Raw genomic sequence first — 20,033 nt, forward strand, 5'->3', positions numbered from 1 at the left:
GGCTCTAATGTAACGAGGGGTACATCAGGTTCCAAGCAATCGATTGTGATAGGGAACTGTCTAGTCAGAAGCACAGACAGACATTTCTGCAGCTGACAGTGAGAAATCAGAATGGTGTGTTGTCTCCCTGGTGCCAGGATCAAGGATATCTTGAGAATACAGAAAATTCTCAAAGAGGAATGGGACCATCAGGAGGTCATTGTACACATTGGAACTAATGACAAGGGAAGGAAATAGGATCAGATTCTGAAGGGAGAATATAGGAAGTTAGGCAGAAATTTAAAAAGGAGGTCCTTGAGGGTAGTAATATCTGGATTATTCCCGGCTACTGAGGGTAGGAATGGGAGGATAGAGCAGATGAATGCATGGCTGAGGAGCTGGTGCAGGGGGGAGAACAGTTCACATTTTTGGATAATTGGAATCTCTTCTAGGGTAGAAATAACCTGGACAAGAAGGATGGATTGCACCTGAATTTGAAGGGGACAAATATACCGGCAGGGAGATTTGCTAGAGCTGCTCAGGAGGATTTAAACTAGTACGGTGGGGGGCTGGACCCAAGGAGACAGTGAAGAAAGTGATCAGTCTGAGACTGGTACATTGTGAAAAGGAGCAAGCCAAATAGTCAGGGGAAACAGGGACAAAGCAGGGAAGGAGTTAGGATTGATAAATTAAACTGCATTTATTTCAATGCAAGATGAACTCAGGGCATGGATAGGAACATGGGACTGGGATATCATAGCAATTACAGAGATGTGGCTCAGGGATGGGCAGGACTGGCAGCTTAATGTTCCAGAATACAAATGCTATAGGAAAGATAGAAAGGAGGGGGGGGTGGCATTTTTCATAAGGGAGGACAGTATGGCTGTCCTGAGGGAGGATATTCATGGGAAAATGTCGGTGTAAGTTATTTGAGTAGAACTTAGAAATAAGGAAGAGATGATCACTTTATTGGGATTGTACTATAGATCCCTAATAGTCAACAGGAAATTGAGAAACAAATTTGTGAGATCTCAGCTATCTGTAAGAATACTAGGGTGGCAATGGTAGGGGTTTTTAGCTTTCTGAATGGAGACTGGAACTGCCATAGTGTTAAGCGTTTAGATGGACAGGAATTTGTTAAGTGTGTACAAGAAAATTTTCTGATTCAATATGTGGGTATATTTACTAGAGCAGGTGCAAATCTTGACGTACTCTTGGGAAATAAGGTAGAGCAAATGACTGAGGTGTCAGTGGGGGAGCATAATTTTATTAGTTTTAAAATAGTGATGGAAAAGGATAGACTGGATCTAAAAGTTAAAGTTCTAGAATGAAGGAAGGCCAATTTTGATGGTATTATGCAAGAACTTTCAAAATTTGGTAGGGGCGATTGTTCGCAGGTAAAAGGACAACTGAAAATTGGAAGCCTTCAAAAATGAGATAACGAGAGTCCAGAGAGACTGTGTTCCTGTTAGGGTAAAAGGCAAGGCTGGTAGGTGTAGATAATGCTGGATGACCAGAGAAATTGAGGTTTTGGTCAAGAAAAAGAAGGAAGCATATGTCAGGTATAGACAGCAGAGATCGAGTGAATCCTTAAAAGTATAAAGGCAGTAGGAGTATACTTAAGAGGGAAATCAAGAATGCAAAAGGGAGACATGAGATAGCTTTAGCAAATAGGGTTAAGCAGAATCCAAAGAGATTTTATAAATACATTTAGGACAAAAGAGTAGCTCGGGAAAGAATAAATCAGCAAGGCAGCCTATGTGTGGAGCCGAAGGAAATGGGGAAGATACTAAATGAGTATTTTGCATCAGTTTTTATTGGGGACAAGGACATGGAAGGTACAGAATATGGGGAAATAGATGGTGACATCTTGAAAAAATATTGCAGAGGAGGTGGTTTTGGATGTCTTAAACACATAAAGGAGGATAAATCCCCAGGACCTGATCAGGTGTACCCTAGAACTCTGTGGGAAACTAGGGAATGATCCCTTGCTGAGATATTTGTATCATTGATAGTCACAGGTGAGGTGCTGGAAGATTGAAGGTTGGTTAACGGGATGCTCCTGTTTAAGAAGGGGGTAAGGAAAAGCCAGGGAACTACAGACCGGTGAGCCAGACATTGGTGGTGGGCAAGTTATTGCAGGGAATCCTGTGGGACAGGATTTGGAAAGGCAAGGACTGATTAGAGATAGTTAACATGGCTTTGTGCATGGGAAATCATGTCTCACAAACGATTGCGTTTTTTTGAAGAAGTAACGAATAGGATTGATGAGGGCAGAGTGGTGGATGTGACATATATGGACTTCAGTAAGGTGTTTGACAAGGTTTCCCATGGGAAACTGGTTAGCAAGGTTAGATCTCACAGAATACAGGGAGAAAATATCCATTTGGACACTGAACTGGCTCGAAGGTAGAAGACAGTGGGTGATGGAGGGTTGCTTTTCAGACTGGAAGCCTGTGACCAGTGATGTGCCACAAGGATTGGTGCTGGGTTTATAAGTGGCATTCACTCACCAATAACATATTCACCTGCAAAACCAAAAGACCACTTCCCCCTAGGTGTCATTACAATCGTGGTTCAAAATTAACAGAATTCCAGAGGCAAGGTGAAGGTGACTGGCCTAGACATTAAAACAGTTTTTGACCAAATGCAATATTAAGAAATTAAGTTGAATTGCAGTTAATGGAAATCAGGGCCAAAACTTTTGTTGGTTGGATATGTATGTAGCACAAAGAAAAATAATTATAATTCTTGGAGAACAATCATGTCAACCCTTTGACATTGCTGCATGACAGTCATAGAATCCCTTTGGTGTGAAAACAGGCCATTCGGCCCAAAAAGTCCACATCGACCCTCTGAAGAGTAACCCACCCAAACCTATTCCCCTACCCTATTACTCTATATTTCACCTGACTAATGCCCATAACCTACACATCCCTGAACACTATGTGTGTATGACGTATTATAATGACCTACTCCTGGGTGAAGAGAGCAAAATTTATGGATAACATGTGAAGTTTTGTGAACTGTGTAGCAGACTGTAGACAAATTGAAGAAATAGGCAGCCTGGTGGAACAGGTGTGGACACAACATGATGAAAATTAATACAGAGAAATGTGAAAGTTTGAAAAGAGGCAATATAAAATAAATGGTATAGTTCTAAAGCGAGTGGCAAAACAGAAAGACCTGGAGGTCTATGTGTGCAAATCATGAAAGGAAAAAAAATTGGTTAAGAAACTGTTTGATAAGAGAAATGACATTCAAAGAGAACAAAGCAAGGTGGGTATGATGACTTCATAAAACACTCAAATAAAAGCAAAGTATTGCAAATACTGAGTATCGGAAATAAAAAACAGAAAACATTGGAAAAACTCTGCCAGACTGGCTGCAGCTGTGGAAGGAGAAAGAATTAAAGTCTTCAGTCCAATGACTATTCTTCAAAACTTAATTAAACACTATTTTCATCTCAAGTAGGTATGAAATCCAGTTCTGGGCATTGCACTTTAGAAAGGATATGCAGATAAAAACAAACAACATTACAGCACAGGAACAGGCCCTTTGGCCCTTCAAACTTGTGCCGATCCAGATCCTCTATCCAAACCTGCCGTTTATTTCTAAGGATCTGTATCCCTTTGTTCCCTGCCCATTCATGTATCTGTCCAGATACATCTTAAAAGGTGCTAACGTTCCCGCCCCTACCACCTCTGCTGGCAGCATATTCTTGGCACCCATCACCCACTGCGTGAAGAACCTTCCATGCATACCTCCTCTAAACTTTTCCCCTCTCACCTTGAAAACTCGTGATCCCTGGTAATTGAGTCCTCCACTCTGAGAAAAAGTATTTTGCTGTCCACCCTGTCTACACCTCTCATGATTTTGTAGGCCTCAATCAGGTTCCCCCTTCAACCTCCTTCTTTCCAATGAAAATAATCTTAAATCTACTCAACCTCTCCTCACAGCTAGTGCCCTCCATATCAAGCAGCATCCCGGTGAACCTTCTCCACACCCTCTCCAAAGCAATCCACATCCTTTTGGTAATGTGGCTGAACCAAAGTCTTAGGTAAAAACAATCACTGCAGATGCTGGAAACCAGATTCTGGATTAGTGGTGCTGGAAGAGCACAGCAGTTCAGGCAGCATCCAAGGAGCAGTGAAATCGACATTTCGGGCAAAAGCCCTTCATCAGGAATAAAGGTAGAGAGCCTGAAGCATGGAGAGATAAGCTAGAGGAGGGTGGTGGTGGGGAGAAAGTAGCATAGAGTACAATAGGTGAGTGGGGGAGGGGATGAAGGTGATAGGTCAGGGAGGAGAGAGTGGAGTGGATAGGTGGAAAAGGAGACAGGCAGGTAGGGCAAGTCATGGGGACAGTGCTGAGCTGGTAGTTTGGAACTAGGGTGAGGTGGGGGAAAGGGAAATGAGGAAACTGTTCAAGTCCACATTGATGCCCTGGGGTTGAAGTGTTCCGAGGCAGAAGATGAGGTGTTTTTCCTCAAACGTCCAGAATGATCTGTCCTCAGCAAAGGACTCACCTCATCCCCCTCCATCCACGCATCAATGAATTTAATACATGCTGTGACGTCGAAAAATTCTTCCATCGTCTCCGCCTCCGAGCTTACTTTCACAATCAGGATTCCCGCCCACCTTCCGAGGACCCCTTCGCCCACCTCCAACACACTGCATCCACCTAGACACCCCGCGCTGGCCTATTACCTGCCCTCGACCTCATTTCCAACTGCCGCCGGGACATTAACCGCCTCAACCTGTCTACTCCCCCTCCCCCACTCCAATCTCTCACCCTCACAACGCGCAGCCCTCCGATCCCTCTGCTCCAATCCCAACCTCACCATTAAGCCAGTGGATAAAGGGGGCGCAGTGGTAGTCTGGCGCACTGACCTCTACACCGCTGAAGCCAAACGACAACTTGAGGACACCTCTTCCTACTGTCCCCTCGACCATGACCCCATCCCCCATCACCAAACCATCATCTCCCAGACCATACAGAACCTCATGACCTCAGGAGATCTCCCACCCACAGCTTCCAACCTCACAGTCCGGGAACCTCCTTCCCAAGATCCACAAGCCTGACCACCCTGGCCGACCCATTGTCTCAGCATGCTCCTGTCCCACTGAACCCATCTCCACCTACCTCGACACTGTCCTATCCCGCCTAGTCCAGGAACTCCCCACATACATTCGAGATATCACCCACGCCCTCCACCTCCTCCAAGACTTCCGTTTCCCCGGCCCCCTACACCTCATCTTCACCATGGATATCCAATCCCTCTACACCTCCATCCGCCATGACCAGGGCCTCCAAGTCCTCCATTTTTTCCTCTCCAGACGTCCCCAACAATACCCTTCCACCGACACTCTCATTCATTTGGCTGAACTGGTCCTCACCCTTAACAATTTCTCCTTCAAATCCTCCCACTTCCTCCAGACCAAAGGGGTAGCCATAGGCACCCGTATGGGCCCAGCTATGCCTGTCTCTTTGTTGGCTACGTAGAACAGTTGATCTTCCGTAATTACACCGGCACCACTCCCCACCTCTTCCTCCGCTACATTGATGACTGCATTGGCGCCACCTCGTGCTCCTGTGAGGAGGTTGAGCAATTCATCAACCTCACCAACACATTCCACCCTGACCTTAAATTTACCTGGACAATCTCTGACACCTCCCTCCCCTTCTTGGACCTCTCCATCTCCATTAATGATGACCGACTTGTCACTGACATTTTTTACAAACCTACCGACTCCCACAGCCTCCCACCCTATCTCTTGCAAAAATGCCATCCCGTATCTGCTCCCAGGAGGACCAGTTCCACCACAGAACACACCAGATGGCCTCCTTCTTGAGAGACCGCAATTTCCCTTCCCATGTGGTTAAAGATGCCCTCCAATGCATCTCGTTCACATCCCGCAACTCCACCCTCAGATCCCACCCCTCCAACCGTAACAAGGACAGAACACCCCTGGTGCTCACCTTCCACCCAACCAACCTTCGCCTAAACCAAATCATCCGCCGACATTTCTGCCACCTCCAAAAAGACCCCACCACCAGGGATATATTTCCCTCCCCACCCCTTTCCACCTTCCGCAAAGACCGTTCCCTCCGTGACTACCTGGTCAGGTCCACGCCCCCCTACAACCCACCCTCCCATGTTGGCACCTTCCCCAGCCACCGCAGGAACTGTAAAACCTGCGCCCACACCTCCTCCCTCACCTCTGTCCAAGGCCCTAAAAGAGCCTTCCACATCCATCAAAGTTTTACCTGCACATCCACTAATATCATTTATTGTATCCGTTGCTCCCTATGCGGTCTCCTCAACATTGGGGAGACTGAGCGCCTCCTAGCAGAGCGCTTTAGGGAACATCTCCGGGACACCTGTACCAATCAACCACACCGCCCCGTGGCTCAACATTTCAACTCCCCCTCCCACTCTGCTGAGGACATGGAGGTCCTGGGCCTCCTTCACCACCACTCCCTCACCACCAGACGCCTGGAGGAAGAACGCCTCATCTTCCGCCTCGGAACACTTAAACCCCAGGGCAACAATGTAGACTTCAACAGTTTCCTCATTTCCCCTTCCCCCACCTCACCCTAGTTCCAAACTTCAGCTCAGCACTGTCCCCATGACTTGTCCAGACTTGTCCTACCTGCCTATCTCCTTTTCCACCTATCCACTCCACCCTCTCCTCCCTGACCTATCACCTTCATCCCCTCCCCCACCCACCTATTGTACTCTATGCTACTTTCTCCCCACCCCACCCTCCTCTAGCTTATCTCTCCACACTTCAGGCTCTCTACCTTTCTTCCTGATGAAGGGCTTTTGCCCGAAATGTCGATTTCGCTGCTCCTTGGATGCTGCCTGAAATGCTGTGCTCTTCCAGCACCACTAATCCAGAACCAAAGTCTTATACAACTGTAACATAATCTGCCAACTCTTGAACTCAATACCCCGTCCAATGAAATACTATTTTGAGATGCTAGAGAGGTTGCAAGAAAAAAATTTACTCAAAAGGTTCCAGTTATGAGGGACTTCAGTTACAAGAATAATTTGGAGCAAGACTCTTCTGAGAGAATATCAAGGGAAAGTGTGATGGAGTTCCTCAAAACCATGAAGGGTCTAAATAGAGCAGATAAGGTAAAAAGTATTCCTTTTGATGGGAGTGTTGAGAACTAGAGGACATAGATTTAAGGTGTTTGGTAAATAATCAAAGGCAACAATGAGAAGATTTTTTTTGTGTCAAATCTGGAATGCATTGGCTGAGACGGCTGTGGAGGTTGATTCAGTCATATTTGCAAAAGGGCCTTGGGTAATGTCTTGAAGGGAAGTAATTTTTCAGAGTTATGGGAAAGAATTGTGAGGTGGGAACAGCTGACTTGCTCTTGGAGACAGTTGGTGTAAACTCACCGTGCTAGACAGCCTTCTTCTGTTGGGTAACTATTCTAATTCCATGAATCAGTCTGTGCCTACATGCAGCAACACCTGGCCAATGTTCTATCTTCCGCTGATAAGTAACACTCATGCCAGATATGTTCCAGGCAATGACCAGCTCCAACAAGCAGGAATCTAACCATTTCGTCCTGACATTCAATAGCATTACTATTGTCAATATCCCGGGAGTTAATATTGACCAGCCATATCAATACTGTTGACAGCTTATGCGATCTTTCTTCAAAGTACATTTCTTTCTCTTTTATTCAATCTTACTGTTTTGCTGATAATTTCACTTTACATTCATAAGATCTCTCTCCCTCCATGGTGTAAACTGCCTGCCTGTGGGAGTGGCTGAATCATTTCAACTTGATTTCATTTATACCCTGCAGTTAGGCATGAGAACCCTTTTATCTGTTCATTGTTTTAAAATCATGGTTCTTCATGTCTCTCATAAGTTTAGCCAATAGCCACCATCTCTTAGAAGTAAAGAATGACAGTGAGTTTCACAATCACAGGATGTCACAAAGAGCCTTACAGCCATTGCAGTACTTGCGAAATCTAATCTGTGTTATATTATGAATGGATCCCAGTTAAGCTTCCCCAGATTTCCTTAGTCCTGCTCTCATTTGAGGGCTGTCCTTGAACTGGGTGAAGATTATTTGCTTTGGCATTCGTAACTTGGGCATCAAGCATGTAGCTGGCCCAGGAGAGTTGGTTTCAGATGGTTATGAACTCAATACTGGCCCAAGGACATTGATGTTAGTATGCTTGTCCTGCCATCTGATGGCAGAGAATCCATCTCCGACAGTGTTGATGATATTTCTCCAGGGGCCTTGAGATGGCCTATATATGTAGTCCAAATTTCAGAGCCATATAGAAGAGTCAGAATGTCAACTGCCTTTGCACAAGGATCTTGGTTTTAGAAAGGATGTTGAGATTGTCAAAGTTCTCATCCTTGGGCATCAGAAGACAGCACTCGCAGTTTGGGTGTGATATTGAATATTTGCATTGGTGTCAGCCTTAGGTGAGAAATAGCTCCCCTGGTAGGGATAGTGTTCCATGTTTTGGAGGATTTCTTTATCTATTTTAAAGAAAGGGTAGATGGGAACTTGTTCAGGGACAGGTCCTCTTGAGTTGAGGCTGAGACCAACTCTTGGGTATGTTTCTGTGAAGTTGTTAAACAAGGCTTGAAGATTCTCTTCTGAGAGAGTAAGAATGACATCATCCACATATTGAAGTTCCACAAGCGAGATTGGTGTAATTGTCTTGGATTTTAACCAGTTGAGGTTGAAACATTTTTCACCTTTCTTGTTCTTGACAAGATGAATGGTTGCGATGAAGGTGGAGAAACAGGTGGGGTTGAATACATATCAATGCTTGGCTGTTGTCTTGACTTCAAAGAATTCTGTCATATCATCAGTGAGGACCATTGCTGACATCTTGTCATGGAGGAGACAGAGGATGTTGAAGAAGGAGGAGGTTGTTTTTTGGACTGGAGACCTGTGACCAGCAGGGATCGATACTGGGTCCACTTTTGTTTGTCATCTATATAAATGATTTGGATGAGAATTCAGGAGACATGGTTAGTAAGTTTGAGGATGACACTAAATTTGATGGTATAGCCAATACTGAAGAAGATTACCTAAGACTACAAAGAGATCTTGATCAATTGGGTAAATGGGCTAAGGAGTGGCAGATGGAGTTTAATTTGGATAAATGTGAGGTGCTGCATTTTGGTAAAACAAACAAGAGCAGGAACTATACAATTAATGGTAGGGCCCCAGGTAGTGTTGGAGAACAGAGACCTAAGGGTTCAGATACATAATTCTTTGAAATTTGCGTCACATGCAGACAGAGTGATTAAGAAGGCATTTAGCATGCTTGCCTTCATTACTCAGACTTTGAGTACAGGAGTTGGGACGTCATGTTGAGATTGTACAGGATTTTGGTGAGGTTTCTTCTGGAGTACTGTGTACAGTTCTGTTTGTCCTGCTAAAGGAAGAATATTATTAAATTTGAGGGATTTACCAGGATGGTAAATCCTGGTATTTACCAGGATGTTGCCAGCAGTTTGAGTTATAAAGATAGGCTGAGACTTTTTTTAATTGAGTGTAGGAAATCGAGGGGTGACCTTATAGAGATTTATAAAATCTTGATGGCTTAGATAAGGTGAATAGCAAGGGTCTTTTCTTCAGGATGGATGAGTTGAAAACTAGGGAGCATAGTTTTAAAAATGAGTCGCAGTCAGATAGGATAGTGAAGAAGACGTTTGGTATGCTTTCCTTTATTGGTCAGAGTATTGAGTACAGGAGTTGGGAGGTCATGTTGTGGCTGTACAGGACATTGGCTAGGTCACAGTTGGAATATTGTGTGCAATTCTGGTCTCCTTCCTATCGGAAAGATGCTGTGAAACTTGAAAGGGTTCAGAAAAGATTTCCAAGGATGTTGCCAGGGTTGGAGGATTTGAGCTATAGGGAGAGGTTGAACTGGCTAGTGCTGTTTTCCCTGGAGCGTTGGACGCTGAGGGGTGACCTTATAGAGGTTTATAAAATCATGAGGGGCATGGATAGGGTGAATAGACAATGTCGTTTCCCTGGGCGGGGGAGTGCAGAGCTAGAGGGCATAAGTTTAGGGTGAGAGGGGAAAGATATAAAAGAGACCTAAAGGACAACTTTTTCACACAGAGGGTGGTACATGTATGGAATAAGCTGCCAGAGGAAGTGGTGGAGACTAGTACAATTGCAACATTTCAAAGGCATCTGGATGGGTATATGAATAGGAAGGGTTTAGAAGGATATGGGCTGGGTGCTGGCAGGTGGGACTAGATTGGGCTGGGATATCTGGTCGGCATGGACGGGTTGGACCAAAGGGTCTGTTTCCATGTTATCCCACCCCAACCTTAAATTCACCAGGACCATCTCAGACACCTCCCTCCCCTTCCTGGAGCTCTCCATCTCCATCAACAGTGACCGACTCAATACTGACATTTTCTACAAACCCATCAACTCCCACAGCTAGCTGGATTACACATCCTCCACCCTGCCTCCTGTAAAAATGCTGTCCCTTGTTATCAATGAGTCTTTGCTGCATGTGCTCCCAGGAGGACCAGTTCCACCACAGAACACACCAAATGGCCTCCTTTTATAAAGATCGCAATTTCCCCTCCCACATGGTTGGTGATGCCCTCCAGAACATCTCATCCACTTCCCACACCTCCATCCTCGAACCCCACCACTCCAACCGCACCAAGAACAGAAGCCCCCGGTCCTCACCTTCCACTCCACCAACCTCCATATACATCGCTTCACCCTCTACTATTTCCGCCACCTACAAACAAACCTCACCACCAGAGATACATTCCCCTCCCCACCCCATCCGCTTTCCATAAAAACCGTTCCCTACACGATTACCTTGTCAGGTCCACACCCCCCCAACATCTCATACTCCCCTCCCGGCACCTTCCCCTGCCACAAGAATTGCAAAACCTGCACCCACACCTCTCCCTCACCTCTGTCCAAGGCACCAAAGGAGCCTCCCACATCCATCAAAATTTCACCCGCACTTCCACACGTCATTTACTGTATCCGTTGCTCCCGATCCCGTCTCCTCTACATCTGGGGAGACAGGATGCCTATTTGCAGAGCGCTGCTGAGAACATCTCCAGGACACACACACCAACTAACCTCACTGCCCATGGCTGAACATTTCAACTCCCCTCTCCCACTCCACCAAGGACATGCTCCTCCATCGCCACTCCCTTACCACCCGATATCTGGAGGAAGAACGCCTCATCTTCCGCCTCGGGACCCTCCAACTCCACAGCATCAATGTGGACTTCACCAGTTTCCTCATTTCTCCTTACCCACCCTTATCCCAGTTTCAACCTTCCAGTTCAGCACCGCCCTCATGACCTGTCCTACCTGTCCATCTTCCTTCCTACCTATCCACTCCACCCTCCCTTCTGACCTATCACCATTATCTCCACCTCCATCCACCTTTTGCACTCTCAGCCACCTTCCCCCCAGCCCCACCCCCCTCATTTATCTCTCCACCCTCATTCCTGATAAAGAGCCTTTGCTTGAAACGTCGATTCCCCTGCTCCTCAGATGCTGCCTGACCTGCTCTGCTTTTCCATCACCACACACTCAACTGTTAAGTTCCAAGATGAGGGGAGAGAAACTGGGTTATCTTCTTCATTAAATTGATTGTAAAATGGTTAATTACTAAATGTCAGAAGAACTGGTAACACAAAACACAAGCATATGGCATTGGGGCAAGTCAAAAATGACAAAAGTTTAAAAAGCAGATATATGGGCCAGTCCCTTAATTGTTCACAGGGAATGGACAGTTGGACATTGTGACTGTTGCAGTGGAGTTACAGATAGTATGAACATTGATCATTGAATGGTTGACTTTTGAGATTCTTGTTTGTTCAAACTAATAGAAGTTCCTTTGTTTAGATTCCTTTTCTTAATGGTTTGCAGCACTAGGAGTGAGAGAGGGTCTTCCTTTACCTGCGTCACAGGGGCAACTAGGAGATAGTCCTTCAATTGTTATGATGATGGATCAGAATGCCAAAGAATTGATAAATACTTTTACTTCTAATTCCAAAATGTGCTATTTTTAAAATGAGGACTGCTACAAAAGTCTGACTTAAATTCAGTGACTGTCTGGCATAATCTTGTGTCAGACCCATAGAAGATTGCACCCAGTTTAAACACAGCTCACTAATGCTGAAACCCAGGATGGTACTCACAAAACCATTCAGTCCTACAAGTGCACTCCAGTACATTTGGAACTGGCTCTTAGTGTTCTTTAAAGGGCAAAGCAAAAACTGTTCCTACAGTTTTTATTGAGCAGGGTGTCATGAGCCTCTCATTATCCTTGTAGTCACAGGAGACCACAATGCAGTCTGTTTAAAGTTTTGCCGACTATTTACATATGGAGTATTCCATGGCATTAGGCATGACTTTAGCAGATTGTCATAGAGATGTACAGCACGGAAACAGACCCTTTGGTCCAACCTGTCCATGCTGACCAGATATCCCAACCCAATCTAGTCCCACCTGCCAGCACCTGGCCCATATCCCTCTAAACCCTTCTTATTCATATACCCATCCAAATCCCTTTAAATGTTGTAATTGTACCAGTCTCCTCCACTTCCTCTGGCAGCTCACTCCACACACACACCACCCTCTGTGTGAAAAAATTGTCCCTAAGGTCTCTTTTATATCTTTCCCTTCTCACCCTAAATCTATGCCTTCTAGTTCTGGACTCCCTCACCCCTGGGAAAAGACCTTGTCTATTTACCTTATCCATGACCCTCAGCATTGAATTTAAATCCTTAACGTTGAGTTGGTGGTAAGCATGTTTGGTACTGTGCCGTTATTTGGGAAGCTTGATTGATTTGATCCTACCATCGAAGACTGGGCAGATGAAAAGCAATGAGGAATTCTTCTGACAGCTTGTGGACCCTCAGCTTTATTGGTTATTAGGACTATAACTTTATCTGAGGTAACAGATTCTAAAACTTTTCAAAATTTGATGGATTTGGTTAAAGAATGGAACAACCCCAAACCTCCTCTAATTCTGAGTTGCCATCAGGTCAGGTAGATTGGCAATGCTAAATTGCCATCATGTCGAGGGGTGTGTAGATTCGATACGTTAGCCATGAGAAATGCAGGGTTACAGAGATAGGATAGGGTCATGAGTCTGGTGGGATGCTCTTCAGAGATTTGGTGTGTGGACTTGTTGGGCTGAATAGCCTGTTTCCTTAAATTGCAAGGTTTGTGAATGTTCCTTAATGTAGGGATGCCATAGATCCTCTACATCAGTTTTACTTGGCAATTTTACAACCAGGGGAGTCCGTTTCAGGATTTTTGTTTAGGTTAAGATGATTTGCAGAGGGTATTGACTTTGGTTTAACCCTTAAATTGGAAGGGGACTAATACACTGTCAGGGAAATTTGCTAGAACTGCTTGGGAGGATTTAAACTAGTAAGGTGGGGGTGGGGGGACCGAGGGAAATAGTGAGGAAAGAGATTGATCTGAGACGGGTACAGCTGAGAACAAAAGTGAGTCAAACAGTCAGGGCAGGCAGGGACAAGGTAGGACTAATAAATTAAACTGCATTTATTTCAATGCAAGGGGCCTAACAGGGAAGGCAGATGAACTCAGGGCATGGTTAGCAACATGGGACTGGGATATCATAGCAATTATAGAAACATGGCTCAGGATTGGGCATTCTAGCAGCTTAATATTCCAGGATACAAATACTACAGGAAGGATAGAAAGGGAGGCAAGAGAGGAGGGGGAGTGGTATTTTTGATAAGGGAGAGCATTACAGTTGTGCTGAGGAAGCATATTCCCGGAAATACATCCAGGGAAGTTATTTGGATGGAACTAAGAAATAAGAAAGGGATGATCACCTTATTGGGATTGTATTGTAGACCCCAATTAGTCAGAGGAAAATTGAGAAACAAACTTGTAAGGAGATCTCAGATATCTGTAAGAATAATAGGGTAGTTATGGTAGGGGATTTTAACTTTCCAAACATCGATTGGGACTGCCATAGTGTTAAAGGTTTAGATGGAGAGGAATTTCTTAAGCGTGTGAAAGACAATTTTCTGATTCAGTATGTGGATGTACTTACTAGAGAAGGTGCAAAACTTGACCTATCCTTAGGAAATAAGGCAGGGCAGGTGACTGAGGTGTCAGTGGGGGAGCACTTTGCGGCCAGTGACCATAATTCTATTAGATTTAAAATAGGGATGGAGAAGGATAGACCAGATCTAAAAGTTGAAGTTCTAAATTTGAGAAAGGCCAATTTTGATGGTATTAGGCAAGAACTCTCGAAAGCCGATTGGAGGCAGATGTTCGCAGGGAAAGGGACGACTGGAAAATGGGAAGCCTTCAGAAATTAGATAACAAGAATCCAGAGAAAGTATATTCTTATCAGGGTGAAAGGGAAGGCTGGTAGGTATAGGGAATGCTGGATGACTAAAGAAATTGAGGGTTTGGTTAAGAAAAAAAAGGAAGCATATGTCAAGTATAGACAGGATAGATCGAGTGAATCCTTAGAAGAGTATAAAGGCAGTAGGAGTATACTTAAGAGGGAAATCAGGAGGGCAAAACGGGGACATGAGATAGCTTTAGCAAATAGAATTAAGGAGAGTCCAAAGGGTTTTTACAAATATATTAAGGACAAAAAGGTAACTAGGGAGAGAATAGGGCCCCTCAAAGATCAGCAAGGCGGTCTTTGTGTGGAGCCACAGAAAATGAGGGAGATACTAAATGAATATTTTGTATCAATATTTACTGTGGAAAAGGATATGGAAGATATAGACTGTAGGGAAATAGATGATGACATCTTGCAAAATGTCCAGATTACAGGGGAGGAAGTGCTGGATGTCTTGAAACGGTTAAAGGTGGATAAATCCCCAGGAACTGCTCAGGTGTACCCGAGAACTCTGTGGGAAGCTAGAGAAGTGATTGCTGGTCCTCTTGCTGAGGTATTTGTATGATGATAGTCACAGGTGAGGTGCCAGAAGACTGGAGGTTGGCAAACGTAGTGCCACTGTTTAAGAAGGGTGGTAAAGACAAGCCAGGGAACTACAGACTGGTGAGCCTGACCGGTGGGCAAGTTGTTGGAGGGAATCCTGAGAGACAGGATGTACATGTATTTGGAAAGGCAAGGACTGATTTGGGATAGTCAACATGGCTTTGTGCGTGGGAAATCATGTCTCACAAGCTTGATTGTGTTTTTTGAAAAAGTAACAAAGAGGATTGATGAGGGCAGAGCAGTAGATGTGATCTATATAGACTTCAGTAAGACGTTTGACAAGGTTCCCCATGGGAGCCTGATTAGCAAGGTTAGATCTCATGGAATACAGGGAGAACTAGCCATTTGGATACAGAACTTGCTCAAAGGTAGAAGACAAAGGGTGGCGGTGGAGGGTTGTTTTTCAGACTGGAGGCCTGTGACCAGTGGAGTGCCACAAGGATTGGTGCTGGGCCCTCTACTTTTTGTCATTTACATAAATGTTTGGATGCGAGCATAATAGGTACAGTTGGTAAGTTTGCAGATGACACCAAAATTGGAGGTGTAGTGAACAGCGAAGAGGGTTACCTCAGATTACAACAGGATCTGGATCAGATGGGCCAATGGGCTGAGAAGTGGCAGATGGAGTTTAATTCAGATAAATGCAAGGTGCTGCATTTTGGGAAAGCAAATCTTAGCAGGACTTATACACTTCATGGTAAGGTCCTAGGGAGTGCTGCTGAACAAAGAGACCTTGAAGTGCAGGTTCATAGCTCTTTGAAAGTGAAGTCTCAGATAGATAGGATAGTGAAGAAGGCATTTGGTATGCTTTCCTTTATTGGTCAGAGTATTGAGTACAGGAGTTGGGAGGTCATGTTGCGGCTGTACAGGACATTGGTTAGGCCACTGTTGGAATATTGCATGCAATTCTGGTCTCCTTCCTATCGGAAAGATGTTGTGAAACTTAGAAGGGTTCAGAAAAGATTTACAAGGAAGCTGCCAAGGTTGGAGGATTTCAGCTATAGGGAGAGGCTGAACAGACTGGAGCTGTTTTCCCTGGAGCGTCGGAGGCTGAGGGGTACCTTATAGAGGTTTACAAAATTATGAGGGCCATGGATAGGATAAATAGACAAAGTCTTTTCCCAAGGGTCGGGGAGTCCAGAACTAGAGGTTTAGGGTGAGAGGGGAAAGATATAAAAGAGACCTAAAGGGCAACTTTTTCACACAGAGGATGGTACGTGTATGGAATGAACTGCCAGAGGATGTGTTGGAGGCTGGTACAATTGCAACATTTGAGAGGCATTTGGATGGGTATATGAATAGGAAGGGTTTGGAGGGATATGGGCCGGGTGCTGGCAGGTGGGACTAGATTGGTTTGGGATATCTGGTCGGCATGGACGGGTTGGACCGAACGGTCTGTTTCCATGTTGTACATCTCTATGATGAATGAGATACTGAGTGGTTGTTTGGTATGTGGGATTAATGATGTAATTATGCAAAGGTGCCCACTAGCTGAAGCCCAACTGGACTTCAAACAGGCAGACAACTGGCTTTGTCATTGGAAAATGTAGTTCGTGGAGGATATGAGTTGCAGTGTATTCCAATGGATATGTACACCCTCACCAGTCGAACTGAGCTTAGGGAACACCACCTGAGTTAAGGCAATTAGAGTCATAGAGATGTATAACATGGAAACAGACCCTTTGGTCCAACCCGTCCATGCCGACCAGATATCCCAACCCAATCTAGTCCCACCTGCCAGCACCCGGCCCATATTCCTCCAAACCCTTCCCATTCATATACCCATCCAAATGCCTCTTAAATGTTGCAATTGTACCAGCCTTACTCAGAATATACCTGAACAGAGGGACCCTAGGTCAGTCCATAACAAAACCCCAAAACAAAGCCAAGTCTTGTCCAAATGGTTCAAATGTTCCTAAGGATCTGGGCTAGCAAACCATTGTCATTGCTGCCGGTATGCTTGAGACAGTAAAAGAGTCCTACTTGACCCAAGTTCAGTATGAAAACTCATGGGCCAGTGTCCGGGAGAATGCATACCCTGGAAAGTCAACCGATGTCTGGTTTGAAACAGTTAAATTGCTCAGTAACATCCCAGTCAGAACCAAGAGTGGCATTGCTGCCTTACAGCACCAGGGAACAGGGTTCAATTCCAGCTTTGGGCTACTGTGTGGAGTTTGCACATTCTCCCTCTGGGTTTCCTCCGGGTGCTCCGGTTTCCTCCCACAGTCCAAAGATGTGCAGGTTAGGTGAATTGGCCATGCTAACTTGCCCATAGTGTTCAGGGATGTGTAGGTTAGGTGCATTAGTTAGGGAAAATGTCGAATAATAGGGTAGGTGGGTCTGGGTGGGTTACTCTTCAGAGGGTCAGTGTGGACTTGTTAGGCCAAATGTCCCATTTCCACACTGTAGGGATTCTATGATACAGTGAAAATAAACGCCTGGTTAAACGGTCACCTGTTTCTAATGGAGGTCGATATCAGTACAGCCATTTCAGAGTTCACAGAACCAGTCTTCCAACAAAATTCACTCTGGATTCCAACCCCTAAGTTTATGCAAGCCGTCTGCTAGACTGAGAACCTACACCGGGGGAGCCTTTACAGATTAAGGACACAACTTCCCTTCCAGTCTCTGATGTGAAGCAGCTGGTTCAGTTACCAATGATTGTGGTAAAAGGCTGTCACCTAGCCTGCACATCCCTTTACCCTACTGGGCAATTCAGCACGGCCATCCAGCTACCCTGCACATCTTTCAACAGTTGGAGAAAACCTGAGCACTCGGTAGAACCCAAGCAGACATGAAGAGAATGTACAAACTCCACACAGTCGCCCAGGGCTAGAGTCCGTCCCATCCAGCTTTCTCTGACTCATCTACCTCAATCTCCAGACCGTGTCTGCCGGCCTGTCTTACTTTCTCTCTCTTTCTCGTACAGCTCTCGGTTTGTCTCGTTCAAGACCAATCCACGTTCTCTCTCTCTGGTCTGGGTTTCCAGTTGCTCTCAGTGGTTCAGGGTGAACTGAGTTGCTGTATGTTGTGCGCCGCCTCCGCTTCCGCGAATATCTCATTCATTCTCGATCATGTGATCATTTTATTCTGAGCTGGTCATATGAGGAGGCCGCCAGAGCATTCCTGTAGTACTCTCCCAGCGTTCGGTAACAAACATGAGGTGGTGTTTGCTGTTGCTGTGTGTTCGGAGCTGCTTCGGCTTTTACCCCCCAGATGAAGTCCTGAGCTTACCTGGTCTGAGCACCCACTTAAACTTCAGGCAGTGGTCCGGGTACCTTCAGGCGTCTCCAGGCAAACATCTCCACTACTGGTAAGTGAATGTCGCTTCACAGGAGCTGGGATCCTGTTGTAGAGTGAGGCATAACCAGTTTCTGTCAGCCCTGAATTTTAGCCAGTAAAGATTCCCAGGTTGGATCAAGCGGGAAGAACAGAAGAGTATGACCGCGGGTGGAATCTGAACCCAGGCAATTACAAAAGCTGAAATCCTTAAACTGGACTATGCACACACACACACACACACACTCAAATAGTTCCTTATTCACTCTGACCACGAATTAAGTGGCCTAATGCTCGGTTCTGTGTGACAGAACAGTTTCAGAATGATCACTAATCCAAATGAGGAAGTTCCATGGACCTGTTAGGAGTAGGTTTTAGGTTGAGGTGATGCTGTAATGTGATTACAGTGCCTTTAAAAATCACTGCTTAATTTTTTAAGGGCTTCCCCGTCGAATGGTGGTTTTAAAGGAGCAATCTTTCTTCACAAGGAACCCAGAAGTTTTTTTGTGTTTTTTTTTCTGGTGGGTGACCGTGTAAGTTATGTACGGTGATTGCTTCCGGAGTTCGCTTTGAAGTAAGGAACGAAAGGGGGTTGCCCGTCAATTCTTGTCGTGTTCCTTTTTTTTAAAATGTTGCCTGGTCCATCCAGGGAGCGGGAGAGACTTGTTGGAGCTGGTCGGATTCTGGTCTCACGTTATCTCCCAAGCTTTCTCTGCTGGCCTTGTCCTGTTGAAATGTCACATTCTCTCATGGTGAGTTGTCGGCCATCTGGGACACCCAGATTGATCCAGGAAAGTCCTGCTCCCAGCCTTGCCAAGATTGTAGGCGGCGACGTTTTCCAGATGTTATGTTCCTTAATCACTTCTGGGAATGTGTGTGACAGTTACACTGGGCCCTTCCTATGAACCAGAAACATATTCTGACTGGTGATCTAACCTTATTAAAGATGGGGAAAGCAACAGATACTGTGTGCATGCTAATAGTGGCTTCTTGAATTAGGTTCGGGTAAAAAATGAGGTCTGCAGATGCTGGAGATCACAGCTGAAAATGTGTTGCTGGTTAAAGCACAGCAGGTTAGGCAGCATCCAAGGAATAGGAAATTCGACGTTTCGGGCATAAGCCCTTCATCAGGAATGAGAATCTTGAATTAGGTTCGCCAAGGATAGTTGGGGAGTAAGAGTCTATCTTGGAAGCATGACAAAAGGTTTAGTCCATTCTATCCCTCGGGGTTTTAGGGCTATACAGTCAAATGGTGAAATTCTTAATTGACCAGTGAATCAAGAGGTCATAAATGAGAAAGAGTTGAGGCTACAGTCTGGCCATGAGTGTTTCAGATGGTGGAGTATGATTGCATTCAATCTTAGCTCAAGATTCCCGTTTTGATTCCGTGTCCCTTTAATGTGACAGTTCTACGAAAATCCTTCAATAATGCATTGTGACATTTTCACTTGACCCCTAGCATTTTTCTTTGGTAATGGTGGTCTGATACTACTTTTGAGTAGAGTGGTGCTTCCTGACAGCACCCACAAATTTCTTAGCTCTCAGGTTAAGATGATAAATCTTATGAGGAGTCTCCCGCAATTGGAAATAATTCTTCCTCTCTACATGCTAGAAATTTTTTCAACATGTTTTTTCAAATCAAATGTTGTAATTTCTCAAAATTGGAATGTAATGTTTTTGCATTTCATGGTACATTGTCCGGGAGAATACAGCCCAGTCATACAGCATTTGTGACCATGTGGCCCAGGTTTGAGGGGCTAAAGTGGCCATTCTC

The 20,033-nt window shown here is 45.1% G+C and overlaps 1 protein-coding gene across 1 annotated transcript in view; it reads left to right on the top strand.

Annotated features, from left to right (window-relative positions):
• Positions 1 to 18,057: 18,057 nt before the first annotated feature.
• Positions 18,058 to 20,033, top strand: part of si:ch211-122f10.4 (cathepsin A-like) — a 53,939-nt gene continuing 51,963 nt past the window's right edge. The window contains exon 1 of the mRNA XM_060838295.1: positions 18,058 to 18,293. Within this exon, the coding sequence (XP_060694278.1) occupies positions 18,139 to 18,293 (155 nt within the window). The 5' untranslated portion in view covers positions 18,058 to 18,138. The remainder of the gene's footprint in view (positions 18,294 to 20,033) is intronic.

Source organism: Hemiscyllium ocellatum, chromosome 17 (genome assembly GCF_020745735.1).
Source record: "Hemiscyllium ocellatum isolate sHemOce1 chromosome 17, sHemOce1.pat.X.cur, whole genome shotgun sequence".
Taxonomy (NCBI): Eukaryota; Metazoa; Chordata; class Chondrichthyes; order Orectolobiformes; family Hemiscylliidae; genus Hemiscyllium; species Hemiscyllium ocellatum.